General features: G+C 62.0%; 4 protein-coding genes across 6 annotated transcripts; 1 reads left to right on the top strand and 3 right to left on the bottom strand.

The window, feature by feature from the left end:
• Window positions 1-563: 563 nt before the first annotated feature.
• Window positions 564-5514, bottom strand: LOC308177230 (protein eva-1 homolog C-like). 2 transcript variants are annotated; one of them, XM_080554124.1, is made up of 8 exons: window positions 4360-5514; window positions 3086-3285; window positions 2163-2286; window positions 1901-2053; window positions 1663-1806; window positions 1485-1556; window positions 1200-1289; window positions 564-1089 (listed from the first exon to the last, which is right to left on the bottom strand). In XM_080554124.1, the coding sequence occupies exons 1-8, from the start codon at window positions 4433-4435 to the stop codon at window positions 710-712; spliced, it is 1239 nt and encodes a 412-aa protein (XP_080410250.1). In that variant the 5' UTR covers window positions 4436-5514; the 3' UTR covers window positions 564-709. The 2 variants fall into 2 exon arrangements, with proteins under 2 accessions (XP_080410250.1, XP_080410251.1); XM_080554125.1 differs by lacking the exon at window positions 1200-1289.
• Window positions 5515-5654: 140 nt separating this feature from the next.
• On the top strand, window positions 5655-11651 carry LOC308177231 (chloride intracellular channel protein 2-like). The gene is made up of 6 exons (XM_080554126.1): window positions 5655-6002; window positions 8831-8940; window positions 9143-9268; window positions 9696-9802; window positions 9952-10133; window positions 10238-11651. The coding sequence occupies exons 1-6, from the start codon at window positions 5955-5957 to the stop codon at window positions 10397-10399; spliced, it is 735 nt and encodes a 244-aa protein (XP_080410252.1). The 5' UTR covers window positions 5655-5954; the 3' UTR covers window positions 10400-11651.
• LOC308177229 (uncharacterized protein) lies at window positions 11151-21398 on the bottom strand. 2 transcript variants are annotated; one of them, XM_080554122.1, is made up of 8 exons: window positions 20871-21398; window positions 20090-20234; window positions 19744-19864; window positions 18932-19107; window positions 18293-18471; window positions 17777-17930; window positions 17462-17589; window positions 11151-16771 (listed from the first exon to the last, which is right to left on the bottom strand). In XM_080554122.1, the coding sequence occupies exons 2-8, from the start codon at window positions 20142-20144 to the stop codon at window positions 16022-16024; spliced, it is 1563 nt and encodes a 520-aa protein (XP_080410248.1). In that variant the 5' UTR covers window positions 20145-20234; window positions 20871-21398; the 3' UTR covers window positions 11151-16021. The 2 variants fall into 2 exon arrangements, with proteins under 2 accessions (XP_080410248.1, XP_080410249.1); XM_080554123.1 differs by having other exon boundaries at window positions 17462-17586.
• Window positions 21399-21535: 137 nt separating this feature from the next.
• Window positions 21536-27407, bottom strand: FAAH2 (fatty acid amide hydrolase 2). The gene is made up of 11 exons (XM_080554121.1): window positions 27113-27407; window positions 26944-27026; window positions 26724-26857; window positions 26369-26578; window positions 25878-25997; window positions 25060-25195; window positions 24358-24475; window positions 23837-23956; window positions 23357-23468; window positions 22853-23047; window positions 21536-22334 (listed from the first exon to the last, which is right to left on the bottom strand). Exons 1-11 carry the CDS (start codon window positions 27287-27289, stop codon window positions 22159-22161), a joined length of 1581 nt encoding a protein of 526 aa, XP_080410247.1. The 5' UTR covers window positions 27290-27407; the 3' UTR covers window positions 21536-22158.
• Between the last annotated feature and the right edge of the window lie 323 nt (window positions 27408-27730).

Genomic DNA, 27730 nt, shown 5'->3' with positions numbered 1-27730 from the left:
GGTGCCGCCGCCGTTGGGAGGCTCGTGGGTGCGCTGAGAGCGCAGCCAGCCATCGTGGGAGGGATGGGGGAGAGATGGGGGGACAAGGACCGGCCCCTGTGAGGCGCACGCGGGAGGTTCGCTCCAGGATGGCTTCCCGGGAAGAGCCTTAGTCTTGAGAGAAGGAGCAAGTGCAGGGAAGCGTTGTTTGTGGGACCTACACGGACGGCTTTTCCCCCCTCTCCCTTTCCCAGGCTGAAAGCTTTCCTTTTCCAGGCTATGATAGGCCCGACTCGTTGCTCCTCATGGCCCAGCGCCAGGAGCAGCAGCGGGAGGCATGGAGCTGAGCGGCGCAGGCAGGGCTGAGTTTCAGCGTTTAATTTCTCCTCTCTTTTCACCGTTAATTGCAGGGGAGGGACATTGTGGCTAAAGGGGGATGAAAGTTGGTGGTGACACAATGCAGGTGGCTGGAGGCACCACCACGCCTCTATCCCCTGCAGTCCCTTTTGGGGATGTGGGAACCGGCCTGCGGGCTGGAGTCCCTCGGGGATGGGGCTGGCAGGAGCTGGGGCTCGGCAGCTTCGTTTCCTGAACCATGAGCTTTTGCTTTTATTCACTAGAAAGAGCAAGCTCATTCCCTGGAAAGCACAGGTCGCCTGCTGGCACGTGAAGCACGAAGGGAGGCACAGAGTAAGGTGAGGAGCGAATGGTGGTGGCCCCTCGTCCCTCCTCACTTGGTGGCCGATTTGATCTTCTGGATGGCGTACGGGCTGGACTCCTTGGGCATCCAGATCTCCTCCCCGCCGCAGCCCTGCTGCTCGGCCGCCCCTTCCATGGCTGCCGTCAGCTCGGGGCTGAAGATGCTGTCGGTGGCGCGGTAGGTGCGGGTGAGGCGGCGGAAGGAGGAGTCGGAGGAGCTGTCGTCGGGAAGGTCCTCGTCCTGCTCGTCCCGCAGCTTGGTGCGGCTCGGCTCCGAGCTGCTGCCCGGGCCCTGCAGAGCCTCCCTGGCCTCCCGGAGGAAGGCTGCCTTGGGGCTGATGATGCACAGCAGCAGCGCGAGGCCTGCCGAGACCCCGCAAAGGAAGTAGAGGCCGACTTTTTCCGGGACGTCTGGTGGGAGAGAAGAGCAAAGAGAGGCACCGCGGTGCAAACCCCCACCGCGGCATGCAGGGTACCTGGGCCTGGAGACCCCCCCACCCTGGCACGTGGGGGCCACGTACCCCAGAGCTGGGCAAAAGCTGTCAGGGAGCTAGTAAAAATCATCCTGTCTTCCCGGAGCCTGGAGAACCTGGGCCCTTTGTACCAGCCACCTGCAGTGAACAAGGGGGATGTGAGGGGCCAGCCCCCAGCCTCCTCCCCTCTGCCCTCGGGGCGCTCCTCTGCGAGACCTCCTCCTCCCCCCAGCAGAAAGCATCTCCCCAGCCTCTTTGCTTGGAGACGGGGACCTACGGGGTCCTTCATCCACGGGGGAGCACGAGCTGGTCTCTCCCCCCTCCCCGAATTACCATGCATGTAGTCCGAGAGCACGAAGGGATCCGAGGTGTCGGGGCCTGCCTCCTCCAGCAGCTGCTTGGGCACTGCAACGAGACACACGAGACACACGCCGCTCTGAGCATCACCACCCTGCTCGTCCCCAGGGGCTGCGTCCCCAGCCCCACGGCCAGCTCCTGGTCCTGCTCTCACCGCAGGTGTAGGAGACCCGCAGTTGCTTCTTCGTGCCAGGCAGGCACGGGTCCCCAAAGGTGGCCCAGTCAGCAGCCACGGTGCAGTTTCCCTTGCGGTGACACTTCTTGGAGACCCTCCTCAAGGCGTCCGGAGCCAGGCACTCTGCAGAGACATGCGGTGTGGATCTGGCCATCAGCACAGAGCTCCTGCACTATTCCTGGATGTAATTTGGGCTCGAACCATGTCCCCCCCGTACCGATATGGGGTCCCCTGGCGTTTGGGGCATCGCACTCAGGCTTGCCCCGCAGGAATCGTCCATAATGCGCGGAGTAAATGGCCAGGACGGATTTTGGCCGGCACTGCAGCCTCAGCACGTTGTTCTCGCACACCGTCTTGACCCGATGGTTGTCTGGGGGTGGGGTGACACCGCAGGGTGTCCCAACACAGCCCAAATCACCCCAAACCCCCTCCTCTTACCCAGCCACGGGTTCGAGAGGTGCCCCCGTGGTGCTGCCCACCTGGCCGGCACTTGTAGGACGCGATGAGGTACTTGTGTGTCCCGGGGCACGGGTCTGGCCCAAAGACTTGGCTGTGCACCGAGAACTGGCACCACTGCTGGTCCTGACACTCGGCCAGCAGCTTCTGCAGGGCAGAGCAGGGCAGACGTGAGCACCAGCAGTGAGACCCCAGGCTGATCTCACCTCGGTGCTGTCGCTGGGCTCGGGGCCAGGCCCTCACCCCACAAGAGGCGTCCTGTGGCTGCTGGCACCCCCACCGCGGTCACTCGGCCTCGTGGGTGGCTTTGGTGGCTGCTTCCCTGTGCCCACGCAGCTGCGAGCGGTACCTGTGCGGGCAGCACAGCACCGCAGCGCGACATGTGTGCGTGCAACACCTGTGCGGGTGTGCGGAGCGACGCAGCCCTGTGCAACGCTCACACGGGCGTGCACGCTGCGCTCGTGCAGGTGTGCACGCCGGCACAGCACCCACGCACGCTGACACGGCTGCGTGCAGGCGTGCACACTGACGCAGCGCTGCAACGGGCACTCGCGGGGCCCCGTGCAGCACCTGCAGGCGTGTGCACCCCCGCAGCTTCATGCAGAGCCGCACAGCTCCGTGCAGCAGCGCCCTTGCAGCCCCCCCGGCCCCCCCCCCCCCCACTCAGCACGGCCCCGTGCAATGCGCGCTCACGGCCACGAGGTGGGGACGAGGCTGCGCGCCGCACCCTGCCCCGCCGGAGTCCCCGCTGGTCCGGAGGGCAGGGGACATCCCGGGGACATCCCGGGGACATCGGCCTTTGCTTTGAGGGCCTCCCCCCAGCCTGCTCTCGCCGGGACCCAGCGCAGGAGGTGCCACCCCCCCGCCCCGATCTCCCAAAAATGCCCCAGGAAAAGGGTGCCAAGGGTTCCGCGCGCTGCCACCAGCAGCGGGACGCTGCCCTTACCAGGTGGGCCGTGGGGGACATGCACTCGGTGCTCTCCTGGGACGCGTCGCCCGGGCTGGGGCAGAGGTTGGGGCTGGGCACGCGGCGCCCGTAGAAGGCGCCCAGGATGCTGATGGTGGTCTTGCGAGGGCAGAGGATGAGGAGCTGCTCCCCGTCACACGTGTGGATGGTGTGGTTCCTCAGCACCTTGCGTAGGTACCCTGGATGTGGGGAGCGGGGAGGAGACGGAGGTGATCACCGGAGATGGTCACCCAGAGACGGCGAGCAGAGATGACCACCAAGAGATGACCATCAGCAGATGGCCACCAAGAGATGATCACGTAGAGATGACCACCAGAAATGATCACCAGAGATGACCACCCGGAGATGACCACCAGGAGGAGATGATCGCTAGCAGAGGGTCACCAGAGATGAGGAGAGCCCCCCACATCAGTGCGAGCCTTTCCTAGCCCACATCCTTTCGGAGTCCTTCTCTCCTCAGACTCCCAGCATGGGGTATTTCTCTCTCTTAATCCTACCTACTCTGTGTCCCAAACCACTTATCCTATTATTTTCCCCCTGTTATTTAGAGGTTTGGAAGTGGGGACAGGACAGGACGCCATGTGCCAGGGAGGATGCAGGATGCTGAGGGACGCAGGACGCAAGATGCTGGGGACACAGGGCACAGCCAGCAGCCTGGCAGCCCCCAAACCCACACAAACAGGTGGGAGCCTCAGCTCCCAGCCCTGCACTTGTCCGTCTGTCTGCAAACCAGTGCTGGGTTTGGCACAAAGAGTCCCTTTCACCTCCCCTGTGGCCGCAAGTCCATGGAGCCACCCCCGTCCAAGGGGGACAGCAGGGACGTGGCTGGGGCTTTGTGCTTCAAAGCTGAGGCTCCCCCGGTGACGGAGGAACCGCGCCGCCTCCACCCGGCACTGCCACACGCTTGCTCAGACGCTGTTTTTGGGGCAAAACGGCAGCGAGGAGGCTGCCGTCAGATTTTGTGAGTGATTATCCTCGCCTGCCGCTGCCGCTGACTCAGTCCCCGTTGCTGCGGTCGTGCAGTTGGCTCTGCCCAGATGAAATCACATCCTCCCCGCCACGCTCTGGGGCACCTTTCTGGGTGCTGGGGCAGGCTGGGTGGGTGCGGGGCCGTTCCTAGCACATCTCCCATGGGGTCTTGCCCTTGGTGTGCCCTGAAACCGTGCACCCCACAACTCCCCCCCCACCCAAACCTTGCTTGCGCCCCAGCACTCGTGGTCCCCGATGTCCCTTGTCCCCCATGCGCCACTCACCGCCGAGCTCCGGGCTGGCCTCCATCCCTGCGGACAAGCAGAGGAGGACCAGGGCCACCACGACCGCGGCCACCATGGTGCCACCGCCCCGCTCTGCCGCTGCCCACTGGTCCCCGCGGCAGCTGGCGCCGGGGCGGGGGCTGGCACGGCGGTGACAATGGCTCCTTCTGTGCCCCGCGGAGGGACCGGGGCCGCTTCGGACAGCTGTGGCTGCATGGGGACCGGGAGGAGGGGACACGGTTTTGAAGGCTCTGTATGGCCGAGCAGGTGCTCGGCAGCTGAGCAGATCGAGGGGGCTCAGCTGGGTCCCCAGCCTGCCCCCCGCTCTCCCCGGGGGGGATGCAGGCGACCACCCGGATGCACGTGTGCCCTAATCTCCATCTCGGCACATGTCCGGTCATTCAGCGCCGGGGGAGGAAGGGAAGGGCTGCCGGTACTGCCTCCTGTGCCTGCCAATACCCACGGACACCGAGCCCTGCTCTGTGCGTGGCAGCAGCAGAGCAGTCTCCTCGTTTGCCAGCCTCAGATTAATTGCAGGAAGGTCTGGGCTTATCCAAGCTGGAGCGGGGCTGGTTCAAGCAATTGGGGGTGTGACAAAAAAGAAAAAAAAAAAAAAACACAACCATTTTATGCAAAGTGACAAAAATGAAAAAAATACGACTTTCTAACTCAAAGCTCGGTATTGACTGTGTGGTACCACAGCACAAGCCGGGGCTCGCCCAACCTGGCAGCTCGGGAGAGGAGCGGAGCCCGTGGGTGCCGGGAAGCCTGCCTGCTCCGGGCCGGCGGCCAGCCCCATCCGACGGCGAGCGCTTCCCTCCCATCCTGGGGAGGAAAGCAGGGCAGTCATCTTTCCTGTGAAACAGCCCAAATTCCAGGAACGGGGCCCTAGATGTCAGGCACCCGCCCCCCTTCCCATCGCCGCGCCCCGATGTGCTCCGTCCCCTTTTGCTTTCCCTCCTTGGACGTTTTGCAATGCCTTCCTGCAAGGGGCTGGCTGCGAGGAGGCGGTGGCAAGCAGCCAGGCCGTGCCGCTCGCCCTCCGGGCTTCCCCAGAGCCTCGCCTTGCTCAGCCCCACATCCTCGCAGCGGGATGGGCATCCTGGCATTGTGCCTGCATCCCGAGTCAGCAGGGTCCCGCGGGGCAGCGGCGAGATGCTCGGACAGAGGGAGTAACGGGGAAAGGGGCTGGGAGGATGGCGAAGGGGTAGATGCAGACGCTTCCCGTGCAAAAAAAAAAAGAAAAAAAAGCAACCCAAAACAAAACAACAACAAACCCCGTCTCCCATCAGGGAGCTGACGGCAGCAGCCACCGGGCTGCTTGGAGGCGCCTGGGCGGGTGCGATAGCCTGGCCGGGGACCCGTCAGCGCATCCAGATAGACCCGTGCTGAGTCACAGCTGGGAGGCCCCGCAGCTTCCCCCTCCTCGCCTGCACCCCATCGCTCCTCCCCGCTTCAAAAAGGGAAGGAAAGGGCGAGCCCCAGCCCCGGCCCCAGCCCGGCGCGAGGTGCTGCAGCTGCGCGCTGCAGAGGACGGGCGAAACTCAGCGCAGCAGTGAGCGGGTCCCCCCCCCCGGGTTCCCAACGCCACCGGGATGGAGAGCCGGCCGTCGAAGGAGCCCGAGATCGAGCTCTTTGTCAAGGTGGGCTCGGCGAGGCCAGCTGGTGCTGTGGGCGGGTGGCAGGAGGTGGTGGCCGTCGTCGTGCTTCGGGAGACCCGGCGGGGTGGCGCGGGGAGCACCCGGCCGCGGGGGATGCTGTGGTCCAGCGGTGGCCCTGCCGCCCCGGGAACCACAAGGGCAGCGAGGGAGCGGGGCGAGCGTGCTCGGGGACCCCGATAAGACAAGCCACGGCTGGGAAAAGCAACAGGAGGGTGGGAACGCAGCAGGGCAGCTTCTCGAGCGGCTGCTGCAAGCTGGCGTTGGGAAACGGAGTGGGTGCCCACGCGTGGGCGGGATGGGGCGGCTTCTTAGGTCAGCCCTGAGGATTATTCACTGGAAATGAGTTTTGCTCTTTTTTTTTTTTTTTTTTTTTTTTCCTTCCATTGAGCAATTTTTCAAGCGCTTCCTCGGGAACATTTCGACACTCCCGTTCCAAACATCTGCAGCCGCGCGGTCTCTGCTCCCCTCCTTGGAAATCAGTGCTGGGAAGGGTTATCCGAGGCTTTTCCCTGTCCCCTTGCCAAAGCAGCGCTTGCTGGGCGCCGAGCTCGGGCTGAGCCCCATGCGGTGTATTTGCTTGGAGAAAATCATTCAGGTCTTAAATTCCCTCTTCCGCACCGCTTTTCACCCCAGGGTGGCTGGGGAGAAGAGGAAAGCGCTGCATGAGGTGGCTGTGATGGCGGCAGCGTGTTTGAGGGGGGTTTTTGGAGGGAAGGGAAACAGAAAACAAAGCAGCGGCTTAGGACTTCCCCTAAATCTTAATTTAGCACCAAAAAACCCTTCTCGTGTGTCTGACAGCAAACCGATGCTGCGCATCACCCTCCGAGCCCTCAGGGAGTGGCGTCTGACTGTAGCCCACCGCAAGGTGCTCCTGAGCTTTTTTGGGGAGGAATTTCGGGCAGGTCTGGAGGACGTTGAGGTGATGCAGGTCGGGGCGCTCCTTCCTCCTCGCGCTGCTTCACCGAGAGCAAAACCACAGGAACTTCTGAGCAACGTTGGGGTTTTGATGCCTCGTGCAGGCGTGGGGCCTCAGGGCTGGGGCTGAGAGGCTGCGCCTCCCGGGCTGCGTTTGCCCATCATCTTGGAGGGGTTTTCCATCATCTGGAGGGGTTTATTCATCATCTGGAGAGCTTTCTCCATCATCTGGAAGGGTTCCTCTGTCATCTGGAGGGGTTTCTCTGGCATCTGGAGGGGCTCATCCATCATCTGGAAGAGTTCAGCCATCATGTGCAGGGGTTCATCCATCATCCTGATGGGTTCCTGCATCATCTGGATGGGGAAACAGGCAGCAAAGTCAGTCAGGGTGGGGTCAGGGGGGCTGCAGGAGCCTGCGCTGAGCAGAGGAAGAGGCTCTTGCCGGAGAAGGAAGCAGAGAGCGATGACTTCCCCTCCTCGCTGCTTGGCTTTCGCTGGGGAGGGAAGGCACGTGGCCTCCCCAAACCTTCCCCCGCGCTCCCTGGTGCCCACGAGCACCAGTGGAGCTTCCTTTTGATAAAGATTTGTCTCTGAGCATCTGAGGATGGGCTCTGGCTTAGGTTTGTTTTCTATTTCCTGCAGAAGCCATCCTGATTTTCCTTTCAGGGTGGCCTCACCGAGCCGTTGGTGCTGGAGATGCTCCAAGGGATGACATCGGTGTTGGCTTGCTGGGAATGGAGTCGGGAAGGGAGTGGAGATGCTCAATGGCACAAGAGCCGGGCAGCCCTGGAAGCTGTTTCCTAACCCTCCAGCCCCTCTCAGGATACCTAGACCCAAATTTTATCCATTCCCAAGCAGTCCTCTAGGGGCTGACAGGATGCTCCTGAGCTTCCACTACTCAGGAGCAACAACGTTTGTAAAGAGACGCTTGGGTCACCACGGAAAGAAGGATGCAGAGATTCCCATGAGAAACAGCAACTGAGAAACGTATCCCACTCTTTTTAGGGGCATCCTTTTGCGATAGCTGGGAATAGGAAACACCGGTTAAAGATCATTATCATTCTGGAAAGACTGGGAGGTGGTGACGTGGTAGAAAGGCAGAGCATCGCCTCCAGGTGACTGCTCAGAGCATCGGTGTCCTGCTTTGGCCAGCTCGCCACCTCCGCCGGGGGGAGCTGGGGGCCGGCTGGCTCTCCCAGAGGGGCCGAGAGGGCTCCTGGGCAGCCGCAGGCAGAGAGGAGTCTCCTGGCACTTGCCTCCACACCAGGGGAACTGGGCACGGGTCCCTGCATCTTCAGCTCCTGAAGCATCCTCTTCCTCCCTGCCTTTGGGTACAAAGCCCCGGAGCTATCGCTGCTTCGTGCCTTCAGGTCCTCTGCAGCCCTGCCAGCCTCCCGCTCAGCCCCAGACCCGCAGCCGTAGTGCAGACCCCGGTGGCAGAGCCCCGGTGGCACTCGCTGTCCCCGTGTCCCCACCGCTGGCGGGCTCCAGCCTGGAGCTTAGAGCACGCAGCGACCAGCAGGTCACAGAGCATCCCACCCGCACATCCACGTTGGCATGGGCAAGGATGGGGCTGGAAGCCCCCGGTTGTGCTCCCCCAGCCCCATCTCCTCCCTGGGACGTGGACGATGCTTGTGCCTCCTGCCGGGGGAGCCGTGCTTGGCTCAGCACAGCACAGGAGGCAGCAGACGAAAACAAGCTGCGCTTTTCCTGGCAAACATGAGAACATTTCCCCTCTCCGGCCTGGCCTCCCAGCCAAGCTGACCCTCCCTTCCTGCCCCATCCACTATCAATCCTCCTCCTCCTCCTCCTCTTCCTCCTCCTGGCTTTATCTTGGATCTCCGGGAAGGGTCCGACCCCGGCCATCCTGAGGGTGCTCTCTGCTTTCCCCGCAGGCTGGTCTGGATGGAGAAAACATCGGGAACTGCCCCTTCTGCCAGCGCCTCTTCATGGTGCTGTGGCTCAAGGGGGTGAAGTTCAACGTCACCACGGTGGACATGACCAGGTGAGGTGCCACCTCCACGCAGGTCCCTGCACTCCAGCCCTGCACAAAGATGTGCGAGCATCATTGGCACCCAGGTCTGAGGGCACACCAAAAAGTTGGGGGGCACCTCCCAGACCCCCAGACCCAGCCTAGAATACATGTGGGGATGCGCCCAGTACTGTGCGCCCACCCCAGCTTTGCCCCTTCATTTTCTCTGCTCCAGGAAACCCGAAGAGCTGAAGGATTTAGCGCCAGGCACCAACCCACCCTTCCTGCTGTTCAACAGGGAGCTGAAAACCGACTTCATCAAGATCGAGGAGTTCCTGGAGCAGACCCTGGGCCCACCCACGTAATTGCAGACCCATGCCGCGTCGGGCTGGGCGGGTTGGGAAACCGAGGCAGGAGAGCGGCCGGGGCGGGGGACGGTGACAGCGTGGGACAGAAAACAATGGGAGGAAAAGCAGCACTCACTCTGCATGGGGCTGGAGCTGGAGCGGGGGGGTGATGGTGCAGGTTTCCCCGGGAGCCGGTGGTTTTGCAGCTGGCAACGGCGACTGGTGTCGGGAGGGGGACGGGAGGTGACCCCCCCGTTTGCCTGCTCGTAGCCAAAGCAAACGCCCTGCGCAAAAGAGGAAGCACTGGGCGCGTTTGTCAGCCACCTCCTCGGATGCGTCAGCCCTTGCGCAGCGCCCTGGGACACCTCTGCCTGCTGCTGCCACCCGCGGGTGCCACGCAGCCGCTTCTCTGCCCGTGCTGCCACCAGCATCTCTTTTAAGGTACCCGCACCTGAGCCCCAAGTACAAGGAGTCCTTCGACGTGGGCAGCGACATCTTCGCCAAGTTCTCGGCGTACATCAAGAACCCGCGCAAGGAAGCAAACAGCAGTAAGAAAGCGGGCAGGGGCTGGAGGGGGGCACAGCCCGAGGGCTTCGCTCCTGTGGGCAAAGCCTGCTGAGGGTGTGGGAGGTGGCGGGGACCTGGCGCCTGGCTGAGGCCACCACGTCCCCCCCCCCCCCCCCCCCCGCCCTCCCAGACCTGGAGAAGGCGCTGCTGCGGGAGTTTCATCGGCTGGATCAGTACCTCAACAACCCGCTGCCCGAGGAGATCGACCAGGACAGCGTGGAGGACATCGCCGTCTCCAAGAGGAAATTCCTGGACGGGGACCACCTGACGCTGGCTGACTGCAACCTCCTGCCCAAGCTGCACATCATCAAGGTAGGGGCTCCCAGGGCCGGGCTGGGGACGCCCTGTGAGCAGGGTCTCAGCCTCCTCTTCCTCCTCCTCCTCCTCCTCTGCCTCCTCCTCCTCCTCCTGTGCAGATTGCAGCCAAAAAGTACCGCGACTTCGAGATCCCGGCCGACATGACGGGCGTCTGGCGCTACCTCAACAACGCCTACGCCTGCGATGAGTTCAGCCACACGTGTCCCGCGGACGAGGAGATCATTCACACCTATGCCAGCGTGGCCAGGAAGATGACCTAGCCCCGCTGCAGGACCGCCGGTCCCTCCGCCTCCCACCAAACCCTGGCCGAGAGAGGGGCTGGAGGGGGGTTTGGCATCCCTAGACCCCAACCTGTGGAAACAGCGCCTTGCTTTGCACCCCCCACGTGCCACCAGCGCTGACCGCACCTATGGACCGGTCGCTGCGTGGCCACAGTGGCAACCGTGTCACTGTCCCTCCCCTCCCTCCCCTCCAAAGAAAAACCCAACACCCTGGTGTCATGACACGTCATGGGAAAAGCCAAGCACCGGACTTTCGTGGTGGAGGCGAGACCTCCCAGCGGGTCCCACCACCGACACCACCCGCGCTGGAAGAGGTGAGACCTCCCCAAAGGTCCCACCACCGCCCGCGCTTGGGCAGGCTGTCTGTCCCACGAGGCATCCGGGCTCCAGCTGAAGACACCGAAAGCTCCTCCCCTGCAGTTTATCTGCAGCGATAGCTTGCAACGTGTCCGTGTCCTCGCGGGGACGTTTGGGCAGGTCGCTGCTGGGGATGGCGCTTGGCGTGCTGGTGCGGGGACCTGCTGGTGGCTGGGAAGGAGGGATGCGGGGACACACGGAGGGCTCTGCGGGGTCTCCTCACAGACCTGCAGCCCCAGGGCATCAGGGACATCCTGCAGGGGCCAGGCGGTGCTGGCTGTGAGCTCCCACCTGGCCCCTGCGAGATAACAGGTCCTGACGGACCCCGCAGGAGATGCAGCCATGTGCAGCCCCACGTCCGCTGCCCCTTCCCTGCTCCCCACCAGCACTTCCCCACCTGATCTGGGGAGAGGCATGGAGCAGAGCATCCACCTGGTTCCCATACCCAGCACCAGCTGAAAGCTGCTTGGCAAAGCACCCAGGGAGATACCCGGGCAGGTTTGGTGCCAGCCCGGCTCAGTTTTTGTGCCTTCCCACCCGGTACCAAAGCCTCCCGGCCTCCCCATCCCACACCTCCACCTCCTCCAAGGGCTTCTGCCCATGCCTGCCAACTCCACCAGCCCCCTCGAGCCCCCATGGCCAGCAAAAAATACTGTACAGTGAGTGCCCGCGTCCCGCAGGGACCCGCAACGGCAGAGCCACCCGCCAGCTCTCACTGCCACCTCCCTCTTTGCACTAAAAGGTGTGTCCTCGCAAGCCTGCTCCCACAGCACCGGGTTTGGGGACTGGTTTTGTAACTGATGGGTTTCGGGTTGTTTGTTGGGTGTTATTTTTTTTGTAACTAAGAACAGCAATAAACTTTATTTTAATACGCCTTGCTCGTGCACTGTCAGCGCCATGATCACCCCCACCCCAAGGCCAACCCCTGGCTTCCGTGTCCCCTTGGCAGGTCACAGAGGGTCCCAGGACCCGCCGGGCCCCGGGCACTCACCTCTCTTTGCTGGGCTGCTGGGGCCCTGCTCTGTCTGGACAAGGGCATCCCCCTCAGCTCCCTCTGTGTGACCCCACAGCGGCCCCGTCCTTGGGTCCAGCTGCCCTCGAGCCCTGACCCTGCCCATTGCCATCGGCTCCTTTCTGCTCATGGCTGGCTTCTGCAGCAGGCAGAGCCAGGACCAGGTTCCTGGGCACCCAAAGTGCTGCTGGGGGCTCGCTGTCAGCCCCCCAGCCTGCCGCAGCGTCAGCCAGGCTCAGACCTGTCGGCACAAGGTCTGGGTTCAATGGGGAGATGGCGACGAGGATGGCCCCCAGCCCCCGTGTCCTTGCACAACTCCAGGGGCAGGGTGCCAGGAGCTCGGCCAGCCCAAGCACTTGGCTGCGGAGGTATTTTCCTGGCCTCAGGCACGTCATGGAGTTGCTAAAACTCTGGAAGTCCCCGTGAGTCAGCCAAGTGGCAAGAGGAGCCGCGCGCCCGCTCACTTCCCAGCAGTGCCAGGCAGCAAGGTGACGGCCCTTCTCTGGGAGGCTGCGTGGCAGAATGGCTGAGGTTGGAAGGGACCTCTGGAGGTCGTCTTGCCTCCTGCTGCAAGCCTTGAGCAGGTCACCAGGAGCCTGTGAGTTTTGGGGCATGCAGAGGTCCTCCTTTATGGCCCCCAGCCTCCCCCGGTGCTCTGCGACCTGTACGCGCGCACCAGGTGCGTCGTCGCTTCCCCTGGCTCGGCCACCCGTCCCGGTGACAGCAGGGGACTGTCACTGCTCCCTCCACAGCTGTGTCACTCGTCACTGAGGACACTCGATAGATGCACGGCTGGGTTTCCAGGAGCTCTGCTGTTTGCCGGGGCTGTGCTGGGGAAGGAAGAGGGAGGGAAGGCCGGAGAGGTGACCCGTGCCCCCGGTGGGTTTGGAGAAGAGAACATGGGGCCAACACCTGGACAAAACACACAGATCCACACGTCCAGGCTGTTATGTCACGGCAAACCAAAGGGACTCTGGTTGAACATCATGCAAGGCATGGCCAGTGCCGGGGCCTGGATGTTTTTGGCTCCAACACCCACCTTTTTTCTCTGGAAAGCCGGTGGATGGAGGACTCGCAGCCAGCGTCCCAGCGGCAGGGTCATGAAAAGGGGTTTTCCTGGGAAAATAGCTACCACAACATCAGCCAGCTGGGATTGCTTCCCTTTAAATCTCTTTGCGTGGGAGGCTCAGCTCGGAGAAATCCAGCCGGCAGAGGCCCCTTTGGTGGCCTCAGACCAGCCACCTTCGCTGTGACAGCGTGTTCTGGTGGCACCCTTCCTGGGGGCAGCGAGGAAGAGTTTCATGGGTCTCTGAAGGGGGGCGAGAAGGCACCAAGCTGGCTGCTTGGGCCACTCTGCAGCCAGCCCCTGCACCGGGAGGCCGGGGGGCATGGGGAGCCGTGGGGAGCAGAGGCGGAGGGGTGCCACCCAGCCCTGCCACCTCGCCCCGGGACGCCAACCGAGCGCCCTGCAGACACTTGCCACGCGTCCCCAGACGAGGGCACTCCCAGACCAGAGCATGCAATGGGAAACGCTCTGCTCTGCAGCGAAGCCACCCGTGGGGCCACCTCCCCGCCGAGGGCTTGGCCCCAGCGTGGTCTGGGCACCCTCACTCGGGTCCTGCCGTGGAGCTGCCCATGGAGAAGCCGCACGGTCCGGAATGAGGAGTGCCGGAGGCTCGTGCCTCCTGCAGCCTGCCCCAAAACCCACCTTTGGCAGCCCACACCGCATGGTCTCCAGCCCCAGCCCCTTGCACCTACTGCCTCCTGCCCCGTCCAGAGCCAGGCAGGGCTCTTCCTGGGCCCCGGCAGCCAGCAAAATGCTAGAGCTGAATTCAGCTCTGTCATTTCAGGAGCTGCCGTCTCCCTCGGGTTTGTTAAGTGCCGGATTTCCCATGCGGCAGCTGCAAAAGCCCCGCTAGCCCCCGCACAGAAAAAATTCCCCTCTCCAATATTTCTGTAGCTGGCAGCTCAGCTCTCTGAGAATTAGTAATAAGAAATACCCTCTTGATAGTCCTTAATGGGCTGCTTCTAATAAGGAGCCGTTCCCAGCTGCATCCCCCTCATCGCTTTGATCTGGCACCAGCAGAAGTTCAAAACACCAACGGCACGGGGAGCAGGCCCGTCGAGGGGGGTGAGTCAGAGATTTCGCAGACTTCGGGAGCAAATACCCGCAGGCACGATGCCGAGGGGTGCCCTGGGTGTCTCGGGACCCATCTCCACCTCTCCTGGTTCTGGGCTGCGGCGTGGGGCAGGAGCCAGGCTCAGCTCACGCCTGCAGCAGGGATGGAGGGGTGCGATGCTGCGCGGGTGGGGGTCTGCCCCTGCACGGCCCCATCCTGCAAAACACTTTAACACCTGCACAGACAGAGCAGAGCCTCTGGGCAGGCAGGCCAAGCTGTGTGTGGCGGCACCGGGTCTCCACCGGTGCACGTGGGTGCGCGGCCCTGCGCTTTCTCACGGTGGCTCTGCAAAGCCCCGCGCCTGACAGATGGTGCAAACCCCCCCCCCCCCCCCCATCCACTCAGAAACTCGTGCTGCTGAAATGCCAGAGCGAAATGTCACCAGCGCTTTGCCTTTTTCCACTCTCGCCGTTTCTGTTTCGCAGAGACTCTTCTGCCGCTTCAACCCCCTGGGCTTGGGTGGCTCCTGCTGCGGCAAGCGCCTCGCCTGAGTCACCCGCGGGCTCAGAAAAGGGCCGCCTGTCTTCCGCGCTGTGAGAGCTGGCAGGCTGCTAGAAAACCACCTGCTGCATCCCGGAGCAAGCCCAGCACCCGCCAGCCCAGCGCGGTCCCACCACCTCCCAGCACAGCAGCCCAGCACGGGCTGGCTGGCACGGTGCTCGGCGCTGAGGACCACCTCCAGGTCACCGGCGTGCGGACGGGACCTGGATTTTCGGGCCGTAGCTGGGATGCTGGCCAGCTGCAAGCAGGGCAGGGTCTCCACTCCCGGAGGTTTCCAAGCAGAAGCAGGGCGTGCGTCTCCAGAGCTCCTCGAGGAGATAAGCGCCGCGGAGCTGCCGGTCACCTGGCAGCAGGATGCCGTGGCCACGGGGCTGCAGAGCAGCAAAAGCAGCCCCATGGCTTGGGTGCGGTGAGCTCGGGCAGAGCAGTGGCAACTGTAGATCAAATGCACCAAAAAGCTCCAAAGGAAGAAAAAAAAAGAGAGGGTAGTGCAAGGGAGGGAGGGAGGGAGGGAGGGTCAGTGTGGAACATTTTGCTCGAGGATTTACAGATTACACCACTTTGGCTCCTGTGTTTGCCCCAAAACCTCAACCCCTCTGAAGTCTGCCTGATGTGAAGATGGGGGAAATTCTTCTGACTTGGCTTTTGGGTTGGCTTTCTAAACACCTGAAAATGTAAAAGGCCATTTCACATAGCCCAGCGTGACAGCAGGTGCTTCTCCCCCCAGTTTTTTGTTGTAGCGAAAAAAGAAAGTGAAACCAGTGAAGGAAAATCAGACTTTCTTGTTCCAGCTGAGCCCGAGAGGAGCCCTGGCGAGGCACCACCTAACACACCTGCCCCAGGGACAGACGAAAATCCCAGCTGACCCCAGGGCACCCTTCTGGGGACAGCCCCAGAGAGGGGCAGCCCCTCGTGCCACCGCTGGGACCTCTGGCCACTTGCTGCAGTGACAAGTGATGGAGCAACAGATCCCCCACTGCACTCCCTTCGCTCCCAGCCCAGGGAGCAGCGCTGGCCATGACACGGCAGAAGAAAAAGCCCCCCGCTGCCACCGGAGCCAGATGCTCCCCCTTGGCCTTTTGCTCCCCAGCACGGGGCACTGCAGCAGCCCTCCTGCCCCGGTGGGGATGGAGCAGAGCCCCCATTCCCAAATCCAGACTGAAGCTCATGGGTCCAGGAGCCTGGATAGGAGGGATAATAAAACCATCCTGCCGAAGAACCGGCTTTTTTCCCATGCTGCAGCAAGGCACAGAGCAGCCACAGGTGCGATTCCCCCCAGGGAAGCCCCAGGTTTTCCCAGCAGCTTCCCCAGGCCTGGCAGCACTCGCTCTGTGGCACAGAGGTAATAAGCGCGGAAGAGAGCTCCCATAATAAATTAGTGTTATTTAAAAATAACCGGGCGCAATCAGTCTATCCAGACAAGATTAAAAAAAATCTCCTCTAATGAAAGAGATGTTTGTGCGTGTGTATACAGAGAGGTGCATTAGTACACACACACACTTCTGTAGATGGATAAATAGATAAAGGTATGCAGGGGTTCAGCTGTGGCACCTATTCCTCACATTTTGCCTCAGAAGCACCCAAAACCACAGAGGGGTGCTCTGAAGATGTTGCTGCCACCTGTCCATGGAGCGTGCCCATGTGGGACGTGCCGAGCGGCACTGGGGGCACCGGGCAGGGGCAGCCTGGTGCTGGCCGCCCCGTGTCACCCTGCTGCGTGGCACTGTCACCCGGCTGAAGCTCGGTCCTCGGGGGGTGGACAGCATGGTGGAGCTGCCCCTCGTCCTCCTCCTTGCTGGCCAGCAGCTTCACGGAGCTGAGCGGTACCCAGCACCCTGCCTCGCTCTCCCGCAGCTCCCTGGGGCAGAAGCTGATGGTTTGCAGGGAGGGAGGAAGGCTGACACCCGCTCCTGGAGATGGCCACGGGCACTTGGAATAAAGCTGGAGGTGCAGGGGGAGCCACGTCTCGGATGTCCCACAGTCCCCATCTCCTGTGCTGCTGTCAGTGGAAGCTGTCGCAGCATCCCCGTCATGTTCCTCCTCCTCCTCCTCCAGCCGCAACGATGCCCAGGCGCCCAGTGCCTGCCCGGGCTGGCTGTGGGTGCAGGATGTGTCCCATCCCTCGGGGCGGTCCGTCCCAAACCCGTTGGGGCAGTAACCACTCGTCTCCTGGGGACGCCTTGCCCTGGGCTGCAGCGGGGCTCCAGGCGCTGCCGGCTCCTTGCCAGCTGGCAGCAGCAGGGCGAGCGCGTCCTCCCGCAGCGCGAGGGTGGGCACCCCGCTGCTCCCGTCCAGAGGGGCCTGGTGGGAAGCAAACAGCAAAAGCAGTCAGTCCTGGCTTGCCAAAATCCCGACGGTGATGGACAGCGGTGCTGCACGACCCCTTGTCTGCACAAGCGAGCCCCGTGCAGAAGCCAGCCGCTGGCACCCAGGTGGAGCAGCTGGCCACCGCCTCTGCATGATGTACGGGGGACTTCTTAACCTGGCAGGTCACTTGTGTCCCCAGAGGTGCCACCCCCAGCACTGGGAAACGGGAGTGCAGAGGGGAAATAGGATCTGGGGAGACGGGCTGTTCTGGTGAGTGTTTCCATAAGGCTTTTCCCGTAGGAAACGGAGATTTATGGCCCCATTCTGCTGGCTGAGAATACTTGGGTGAGCCCAGCAGCACTGCAGCCCTCGAAGCCTCTCCAGGCTCTGCCCTGGTGCTGCTCCAAGGGTAGAGCTGCCTGTTGATGCAGCAAGGGGCTGCAAAGACCTCCCGAGGACAGCACCCCCACTCTTCTCTTCCCCTCTTCAAGCTGGTGCAACCGAGCAACGCCGAGGGACCCCAGGCAGAGGGCTCCTACTCCCAGCCTGCTGAGGACCCCTGCCCCAGCGTGAGCCACCAGCGTCTGCTCCCATGCAGCAAGGCTTGGGAGCCCTAGGACGCCCAGAGGGGTGGAGGGAAGGAGATGCTGGGATCCCCGTGGTGCACGCGCGGCCATCACTCACGAGTGTTTTCGGGAGGCGCATCTCCGAGGGTTTCGGGAAGATGTACAGATGGACCAGGCAGAGTCCGGCCACGCTCAGCAGCAGGAAGGTGGCATTCAGCGCGGCGAGGAGGACCCAGGGGAAGCCTGCTGGGACAGTCCCCATGGGTTGTGGGGTGGAGGGACACCGGTTGGCACCCCCAGCAGCTCCCACGACAGGTAGCATCCCCCCGAGATGGGTCCAGCCCTGAGCAGATCAGCCCAGGGTGTGCGACCCACACCCTGCCACGTGCCTGCGATGCAGGTGGGCTGTGAGGAGGACGCCGCGAGCTCTCACCTGCAGGAGCTGCCGGGGTCACCAGGCATTGCTCAGCCTCCCGGCTCCGCTCGGGGGCCATGCCCACTGCCACCGTGCGGACGCAGTACCGAGTGCTCGGCTTCAGGTGCCTCAAGGTGCACGGTGCTCCTCTCATGCTCCGCCTGCAGGGCACCTGCAAGCAGAGGGGATGCGTGGCCGAGGCACCGAGCGTGCCTGTGCAACAGACCCCCCCATGCTTTCATCCCCAAATTGTTCATTTTTCAGTACACCTGCAGGCCAGAAGAGGAAAGGGGGTCCCAAGCCCTGTAAGCTCTGCAAGCCCTGATTCTGGGGGTGCAAACCATCAACCACCCCTTATCTGCTTACCCACGGGCTGGAACAACCTGATGGGTGCCGCCAGCTCAACGCCCTGCTGCTACCACCCCAGCGCAATGGGACGCGGGCTCCAGAGCATCCCCGCTGCACCAGGGAAGCTTCTGCGCGCCCTGTGCCCTTTTGCCGTTGTCCCCCCCGTGTCCCCACCCCGCCACGCACTTGCTGGGTGAGCACATCCCCGTCGTAGAGGTGCAGCCAGTACCACAGCTTCAGCAGCACTTTGTTGACTGGCTTGTAGGAGCCCTTCTTGCCCCTGAACGGCGTGAGCGGCACGGTGACGTTGATGCTGAGGATGTGGCCCTGGAACAGCCAGGACAACCTGGGGGGGCCCACAACTGCTGTAGGGAGAGAAAAAAATAAGGAGGAGGAAGCAAAACAAACCTTCAAAACAGTTAATTTCTCTGGAAATGTCTCTAGAAATTATGCTTTTCTGACAGAATGGTGCTCCTCCCTTCACCAACCTGCTGCGACAAAACCGCCCGCACCCAGTGACTCTGCACCTACGGCTGGGATGAACAAGGGATGCTTTTAGGTGTAAAGGGACATCCCATCCTTTTTGCTACCCCATCTCAATGCCTTCTCCAGAAACCCAAGTTCTTGATGGCCTGGGGCGTCCCATCCAGGGTTTTCATCTCAACTGCATCTTCTCCTCCACCCCCTCTCTCTACACCGAGCCCTTCTCCTTGCTCCCACCCTGTTCCTCTGCCCAGGCACTTTCCCACCTCTCCAAGGACCTCTCTGCCCATCAGCCCCCAAGGAAGAGCAGGGATGTGGTTGAAGGCGCTCCCTGGTCCTTACTGTCTCTGTATGGCTGCAGCTCGCTGGAATAGACCCACGGGGACAGCTCGCCGTCCTCCGCGGCTCTCACTCTCGCCCAGTAGATATCGTAGATCTCGTTGAAATACAGCTGGCACACCCAGGGTGAGCTGGTGTGGTTCCCCCAGGAGGCATCTGTCCTGGTCCAGTTGGAGGTTCTGCCCACGGAGAAAATGCAGGGAGAAGGTGCCAGAAGAAAACCCTTCCCCTAGCCATTAAATATCAAAGTGAGAGGGCTGGAGAGCAAGACACAGGCGTGGGCTGCGCTAAGAGCATCACCAGCAGGTCGAGGCAGGGGGCTGTTCCACGCAGGAGCGAGCCCAGCGGAGGTCCAAAAAGACGACCTGGGAAGGCTCAGCCCCAAAAGGAGGTGGCTTGGGGCAAGGGGACCTTATCAACACGGGCAGACACCTGGTGGAGCGACGCTGGTGGAGCTGGGAGCTTCTCGGTGCTGCCCAATGAAAGGACAAGAGGCGACGGGTAGGAATTGAAATACAAAACTGCCATTTGAGCATAAGGAAATAATGACCACCAAACAACCCCAAACAAAAGAACTGTTTCTAACTGAGGGCGACCAACAAAGGGAACAGGTTGCCCCGGCAGGCTGTGGAGCCTCCATCCCTGAAGGCGGACAGAATGCAAGAGGACACATCCTGAGCTGACCCTGCCCAAGCAGGGCTTGGGCGAGATGGTCTCTGCATTTCTATTATTATGGGATATTTACTTTGGGAAAGCAGTCCTCGGGGTGCTGGGGTGCACCCTGCTGGGGTGCCGAGCCCATGCAGACCACCTACCGCCTCTTCCACTCCACCTGGTACGTGGCCTCGCCAGGGGTGCGCGGGTCCGGCTCCCACCGCAGCTGCACGTGGAAGTTTTGGGCCTCCAGCCTCACGTCCTGGGGTGGGAACGGCACGCCTGGGGGGAGCGGGGGGCGTGAGGCTCTGTCACCCTGCTTCGTATATCCCAGCATGTGCGTGCCCCGTCCTCCTTGGCCACGTTGCGTGGGTCCCCCCGCTTTGACCAATCACCCCCTGCACCCAACCTCCCCGCAGGTGTATTTTTTTTGTCTAAGAGCTGTCCCCGTGGTTTTTCCCACCCGTGGGGCCACTTTGTGGTGCCACTGCCCGGTGCAGGACTCACCCTGAAGCAGGGTGCAGCCAGCCAGGGACAGCAGCAGGCTCAGTGCAGGGCTCATCCCGTGTCCATCTGCTCTACATCGCCACGCTGCATCCCACCGTGTGCTCGAGCACTTTGGCCACCCGTGGCCACGACGGGCAGCCAGAACCTGGGATTACAGAAAACAGGTGTTTGTTTCCCCCCCCCGCACCCCGAAGTTGCTGCAAACACACCTTGCCCACAGAGGCTGCATGCCTAGGTGTGGGCATCGTGGCACAGGGTGCCGCCTCCGCAGGCTGCCGGGGACCCCTGCACTGTCCCCATGGGACGGGGGGCAGCAGCACCACGACGGGGGCTGTGGTGGCAAGGGGACGCATGGGGACAGCTTGCCACCCCTTGATCCACCATGCTGCGGCGACCTCCTGCTGCAGCCACCTCAGTCTGCTCACCCAGCACGTCTGGTCGCTCTGGGAAGCCCGCGGGAGGCAGGCGCCGGCGCTGCCAGGATATGGGTGTGTTTGGGACAGCAGTGGTGACGCAGCGCTGCCCAAACCGGTGGCGCTGGTGCTGTGACCCCAGGGGCGAGGAGGATGCCATGCATGCCTGCACCCTGGCTGGGTGAAACAGGGTGCCCCCAGCCATCAAAAAGCTCCGAAACCCACCAAGAGAAGCAGCATTTATGCCCAGCAGCATTTGATCTCTAAGCCCCTGGTTTTTTAGCTGCCCCACGTGGAGGTAGCTCCACGCAGCCCTCTTCCCCCAGCTTCCCCTATCGCCACACCAAAGCCCTCCGGGTTCTCCCTACCTTCGGCCATGCAGCTGCCCATTTGCGCCCTGCTGTGGTGGGAATGCCTTGCAGCAAACAGCTTTGGAGTCCAAGCCCAGGTCTATCCAGCTCCAAAACCCCACGTTAGCCTATGAGATGCTCTGAGCTTCCTCTGGAAGTATCTCCAGACGTTTGCCCACCGTTTTGGCCACCTGGTCGCAGGGGACAGGCCACCGGTTGTGTCCTCCGTGCCCAACCCAGCTGCACTTGGAGACTGACGGAGACGTCCCACGGCACAACACGTGATGTTGCTTTGGTGGTTCGTGGTTTTTTTTTACCCCTGGGTCAGGTTTCTTCTCTCTTCCTTCCTCCTTAACTCAGTTACCTTGCTGCAGGCTCCACCAGGCTCTCAGCTGGCTCAGCAGTGCCCTCTGCAAGCTGTTCCCCAAATCAGCGCCTCCCTGGGTTTTAAGCCTTCGAGCATCACCCAGTTCAGATGCTGCTGGCTGGCACCCACAGAACACCCTCTGAACAGCAGGACCCCAGGGAGCAGGACAAGCACAAGGCTGATGCTCTGCGAGAGGACCACGCTGTGACCACCCTGCAAAGCGAGCAGCAGCTGCAGCCCAAGGTGGGCTCCTTGGGGACAAGGCTGTCACCAACACCACACCAGCAGGGCTGCCGGGACAAGGACACGCAGGCACTGGGCAGACAAACTCTTTAATGTTATCCTCATTGAGAACATGTCGCACTTATTGCCCCATAGTGCAGCGGGCACCTTGGAGGGCAGGAGCGTGGGATGCTGATCAGGCTGGGTGATCCCAAGAAGCTGTGGGCAGGAGATGTGTTAGCCATCTCAGCACACAGAGAGCTGCAGTCAAATAGCTCTTCAGTGCTGTCAAAGGCTCACGAGAGCAAACACTTGTCCCTTCTGTGTGCAGCCACCGCCAGCATCACCTCCAGCATCACCTCCTGCTTTGCTTGCTGGCTCAGGGATGCCCTGCAGCACATCACAGAGGCTGCAGGGACCAGGACGCCTCTGGGGCACCCACGAGCAGCCCAAGCCATAGGTAGGGAGAGGCCAAGGAGAATGAAGACAGTTCTGCAGCACCCATGCCCTATCCAGCCTCCTCTCCCTTGCCTTCACTCAGCGTCTTCAAAGCAGCAGGCGCTACAGAGGGACGGGCACCCCCATGCCCAGGAGGACACGGGCTGGACGTGGTCAAGATGCTCCAAGCGCGGAGGCAGAAGGCAGTGGCGGGACATCAGCGCCTGCCGCCGCCTTTCCCAGCGTGGCCACCTCTGTCCCTGCCTCCTGGAGGCCGGGCTAAGCTTTGCCAGGCAGCACCCATCCTCCAAAGGCCTCCTCCAGGTACCGAGCCACCGCCAGCGTCAGGTGGTCGTTGTAGGAGGCTGCCACCAGCTGGATGCCCAGCGGCAAGCCCTCGCTGCTCAAGCCCAGCGGGCACTGCGTGACGGGCAAGCCCAGAACGTTGAAGATGGCTGGAAAAGAGAAGATCACATCAGAGCTCTCCCCCAGCTGACTCGGCGGCCAACATCTTGCACAGATCAGGTCCACTGAGCTAGGTGACCACCAGGCAGCGCACGATGACAAGGGGACATCACCGGCCAGAGGCTGCCAGCATCACAGTGATGACCCACAAGCGATGCCACCCTTGGGTGGTACTTGCTGTGAGGTGCCATGATCTGCTTCAGGCACCATCTCTACATTACTCCAAAGCCAGACAGCATCGCACCACAGAGCTGGCAACAAGGAGCTCAAGACGCAGAAGAGCCACACAGGGAACTCCAAGCTACACCCCAAGACGTGCAGCAGCTCTGGGGTGGCTGCTAAAGCACGCTGCCAGCTGTATCATGTTGAGCACATCCCTCTGGGCCAGGGTGCATGAGCGCCAAGTGATGATGTGGAGTGATGAAGTGATTCTGGAGCAGCGGGGCACCCCTCTGATAACCCTGCTGCTAGCGCTGGAGGTCCCAGTGGGGGAGCTGCAGCTGCTCACCTGTGTAGGCGAAGTTGAAGGGCATGCACAGTGGGGAGTGGTGCCGTGGAGCTACGGTGGGGTGGGATGGGTAGAGGAGCACTCCATCTGGCCCCAGCAAGGTCTCCATCTCAGCCTGCAGGCTCTTCCCCATGCTCACCAGCTTGGCGTTAGCACCAAGGTTGAGTTTCACCAGCTTCTCCGTCAGCCCCAGGGCTACAGCGCAAGGGTACAAACAGGAATAAAGCGTTAAAGCGGAGCAAACAGGACTGTGGGTTACAGCAGGCTAGGAGGCACATTGTGAAGCCATATGCAACATTGTCCACCACTTACAGGTGGAGGAGACACTCCCCAGATTTGGTGGGGGAATGTCTTTCAGTATGCCCACTGCTTCAAGGGTTGAGCAGAGCAACCTCGGCACTCATCAGGCAGCAGCATGACACTGCTAACGAGGGTTCCCCATTATCCCCCGTTATCTGCTGCCAAGACAGCAGCACCTCCACGCACCACGGGGCTCGCGCTTACCGATGGCCGGGAGGGTGTGAGAAGACATCCCCACCAGCCACTTCATCAGCTCCCACAGCGGCCACACCGGCTTCCCGTGATCCCCGAGCAGGTCCGTGAAGACCTGAGCATCCTGCAATCACACACACACCCTTCCTGCAGCAACAGCGCGCCACAATGCACGCGATTCCCATTTTCGTACGAGGGATCAGCACCGTGGCGTTTTGCATCTGCAGAGCAGCACATGATGCTCGGAGAGATGACGGCTCGCTGCTAACCCGCCGCCTCAGTCCTGGGATGCTAATGCGTATTAATCCCAATTTGCAGCAGGGCCCTGGCCTGAGGTGCACAGCATGGAGGCGAGACCTGCGTGGCTTTGGAAGGAGGTGGGAGGAGGACTGCGGGGACCAAAGGAGCACAGAAAGCTTCTGGCCAGGTCTGGTAAGTCCGCAACTCTCCACGGTTGGCCCCAGGCACCTTTGCCTGTGCCATCTCACCTACCTGCCCATCGCTGTCGTTGGAAGACATCATGGCCGACCAGATCTGGAAGGAATACTTCATCTTGTGGATGGACACGCGCTGAACCTGCACTCCCAGATCGCGTTCGAGGTACTCCACCACCTGGTGGGGACAGTGGGAAGGGTTTGATTCTACGAGGACACAATATACTGCCGTAAACCCATGGGAATGAGGGAGAGAGAGGAGGTCCATGGGACAGAGAGCCCATGGAGCAGCTTCTTTTGCTACCACACAGGGCCCCCAGCAGCTCCTCTCTGCACTGAGCAGGGGGAAACCACCCTGGGGCTTCCCCCCCAGCAACCCTGGAAGGTCTCCGTAGTGTAAAGAGGAGAGGTTAAGCAAGCAAAATAAAGCTGTTGCAATGGAAATTGCACCAAAAGCTCTGGATACCCCAGTACAGTCAAACACGAGTGCAAGGCCGCCAGCAGCCACTTGCAACATTTCCACTGTGTTTCCACTGTAATGCAGAACAAGAACAGTATCTTCTCCCCCTTCCTTCCTACCTTCTTCTGGGCCTGCAGGATCTCCTTGTCCACAGGCGACACAAAAACGGACCCGCCATCATGATCCATGCAGAGAAACTTGATTTTCTCCAGCGACACCTTTTCGTTCAGCTTCAGCCTGCAAAGGGAACGAGGCTGCTTGCAAATCCATGCCTGGCTCCTTCCCTGCTCCGGAGCTGCTCACAGGCTTGGAAACATCCTCAGGACACTCTGCTCTTGGTCAGTGCGGGAAGGAAGGTCCCTCAACACACACAGACACCCCGAAACTGCCCATTCCCCATCCGCTTGCTCATCCCACTGGCCCTGTGCTCTGCCAGCTTTGCATGTTTATCGCTGCTGTAGCAGTCAGAAAAACCTTTGTCCCTCAAGGTGCACCCTGTAGGGACAGATCCTGCCTGAGGCTGAGGTCAGGACTGCAGCTTTGCATTGCAAGGGCCAAGGTAGAAATGAAAGCGGTAATGGAGCATGTTGTCATGTGAAGCACCGTGACCCTGCAGGACCTGCCCTGCCTGCACCTTGCTCCTTGCTGGTGCATGCACACTAAATGCTGTTCAGGTGCGAGAGCAGCAACCCAGTGGCAGTAGGGATGGAAAACCAGTTCTGCAGCGGCAGGAAAAAGCAGGCGTAACACATAAAAGGCCAACTCCCCCGGGGAAGCGGCTGGGACCAGCTCAGCAGCGTGAAGCACCAAGAGCAACCTACTTGTGGACTCCAGGGCCAGCCATGACCCGCAGCATCGGCTCCAGGTCCTCGGCGTAGCGGCACATGGGCCCGGTGCAGAGGAAGCTGGTCCGCACCCCCTGTGCGATGGGGAACTGCCCGTCATTGGGGACCACTCCTGCAAGTAGGGAGAGGCGTCGCTCACCACGAGCCGCGTCCCCAGCACCACCAGTGCAAGATGGGGCGAGCCCTGCAGCACCACGGTCTCCCACTGCAGCTCAGGGGTTGTGTGTAAAGTGTTTGCATTGCTGCCCTGGGAACATGCAGCTGTGCCCTGGGTACTGCATTTCTGCTCCAGGAATTTGTGATGGTGCCCTGGGGATTGTGTTTCTGCTCCAGGCATTTGCACAGGTACCCTGGGGATTGCACTGGTGCTCCAGGAATTTCCAGTGGTGTTCCTCAGCGCGTTCTCAACCCCAGGGCAATGTGCACAAGGGGGAAAAGCAGCCGGCTGGCACAGCCAAGCACTCTGCCAGGCTAAAAACCACCCCTGACGCCACCTGAAAGCGCCCTGTGTCCTTGCTGTCAGGGAAACACCCAAGCAGCATATACCAGTGCTGGAAAAACATCCCACGCTGGGGATGCAATACCTGTCACAAGACACCTCCCGCCTCCCATGCACTTGACATCCTGCCATCAGACGGTTTCTCATTGCGGCGCTCACGCAGTGGGCTTGCCCCGTGCAAGAATTTGCTTGTCAGTGCGTGGCAGCCCCACAGTGGAAAAACCCACTGGAGGCAAGCAGAGGAGCTTCCTCCCACAGCCCTCCTCCTCTGTGCATTTCACCTGCAGAGGTTCACCTGTGGTGGGTTTATGGCCAAAGACACCGTTGAAGAAAGCTGGCATCCGGATGCTGCCGCCGATGTCGGAGCCCACACCTATCACCGAGCAGGCGGCTGCAAGGACACTGCCCTCCCCACCTGCACAGGAGAAAATAAAGCAAAAACGGTGGTTTATAGTGCAGAACAAGCAGAAGCATCCTGCAGTAGGCACTTCCCTTTGTGTGCACGCAGGGTGGGAGCCACTTTTGCAATGTCTGGGAAAACAGGCCAAGGGGATTTTTGCTTAAATGCCACATCTGCACTGCTCTTTGTACCCACAGCAAGATAAAGCAGTGCCAAGTGTGACACCCAGGAGGTGTGAAGACGTTGTGCCTACAAATCACCTCCTGCACTGCCCCGGACAATGCCTGCAAGCTCTGCAGGAGCCCAGCAGCAAGTTAAAGCAGCGTGCAGTGGGAGCAATTTCCTTTTTGCATTTTGACCCTTTCCTCCCAGAGCAGCGTGCTCACCTGAGCTGCCCCCCACGATCCTCTGCAGGTCATAGGGGTTGTTGGTCCGGCCATAGACCCTGTTGCTGGACTCGTACCACATGCACAGCTCGCTGCAGTTGGTCACCCCCAGCGGGATGGCGCCAGCTTGCTTCAGCCGTGACACGACGGTGGCATCGGAGGTGGCGATGACGTTGCGGCGGTTGACCAGGCCGGAGGTGTTGGGCATCCCTGCAAGGCAAGGGTCATCAAAGGGGAGGCAGGCGGGGAGAGGGACGCCGCTTCCCCCCGAGCTCCCTGCAGCGGCCACCCGCCACCCAAGGCGCTGCATGCCGCCGCCTCGCTCCTGCTGCAAGAGGCACGGGGGAGAACCCACCGTGCAACGAGAAGGCCTCCTTGACGGTGATGGGGACCCCCAGGAAGGGGAACTTCTCCTCCAGGTAGTCCTCGCCGGGGCTCTCTGCCAGCAGCTTGTCCACCTGCCGGGCTTCTTGCAGGGCCTCCTCAAACCTGCGCAGAACCCAGGGGAGAGGCAGCTCCGGTGCTGCTGCGAAGCATGGGGGCGGATAAGGGGGATAAGGTAGCCCCCGCGCTACCTGTCCTTGACGACGGCGTTGATCAGCGGATTCACCTCCCTAATCCTCTCGATGTAGGCCTCCACCACCTCCACACACGTCAGCTGGGGAGGGGGAGGAAGGTGCTCAGCGACGAGGGTGCCCCCCACACACCCTACGCCCCCTCCCCCCAGCACCCCTGGGTGCCCACCTGCCGCTGCCGGAGCCGCTTCGCCAGCTGCCGGGCGGGCAGCAGCAGCAGCGAGCGGCGCGGTGGGGGCACGGCGCGGGGCGTCGCGGGGGCCGCCAGCCCCAGCAGCGCCAGGCAGGCGCGGGACAGCAGCCGCAGCAGCAGCGCCAGGCACCGCTCCGCGCGCGACAGCGCCATGGCCGCTCCCGGCGCCCCTAGTGCTACCAGTGCTCCTAGTGCTACCAGTGCTCCTAGTGCTCCTAGTGCCCCTAGTGCTCCTAGTGCTCCTAGTGCTCCTAGTGCTCCTAGTGCTCCTAGTGCGGCCGGGGGCGGGCAGGGCAGTGACGTCGGCGGCGCCGCCGCGGAAGGAGGGCGCGGTTGCCGTGGTAACGGCGCGCGGCGCTGCGCAGGCGGCGTAGGGCGCGCAACCAGCGTAGGGCGCCGGGCTCGCAGCGCCGCGGCAAAATGGCCGCCGGGGGTTGGGGTGGTCCCGGGGAAGCGGTGGTGAGGTGGCCGCGCTGAGAGAGCCCCGAGGCGGCCCTCAGGAGCTTGGCCTTTGGGGTCATCGCCTCCGGCCTCGGGGCGAGCGCCGCGGGAGCTGATGGTGCGGGGAACAAACAAACAAGGCGTGCCTGAAGG

This window comes from Anser brachyrhynchus, assembly GCF_964034855.1.
Source record: "Anser brachyrhynchus genome assembly, chromosome: 13".
Taxonomy (NCBI): Eukaryota; Metazoa; Chordata; class Aves; order Anseriformes; family Anatidae; genus Anser; species Anser brachyrhynchus.
The sequence above is the reverse complement of the archived record's forward strand: the minus strand, read 5'-3'. Positions and strand labels throughout refer to the sequence as shown.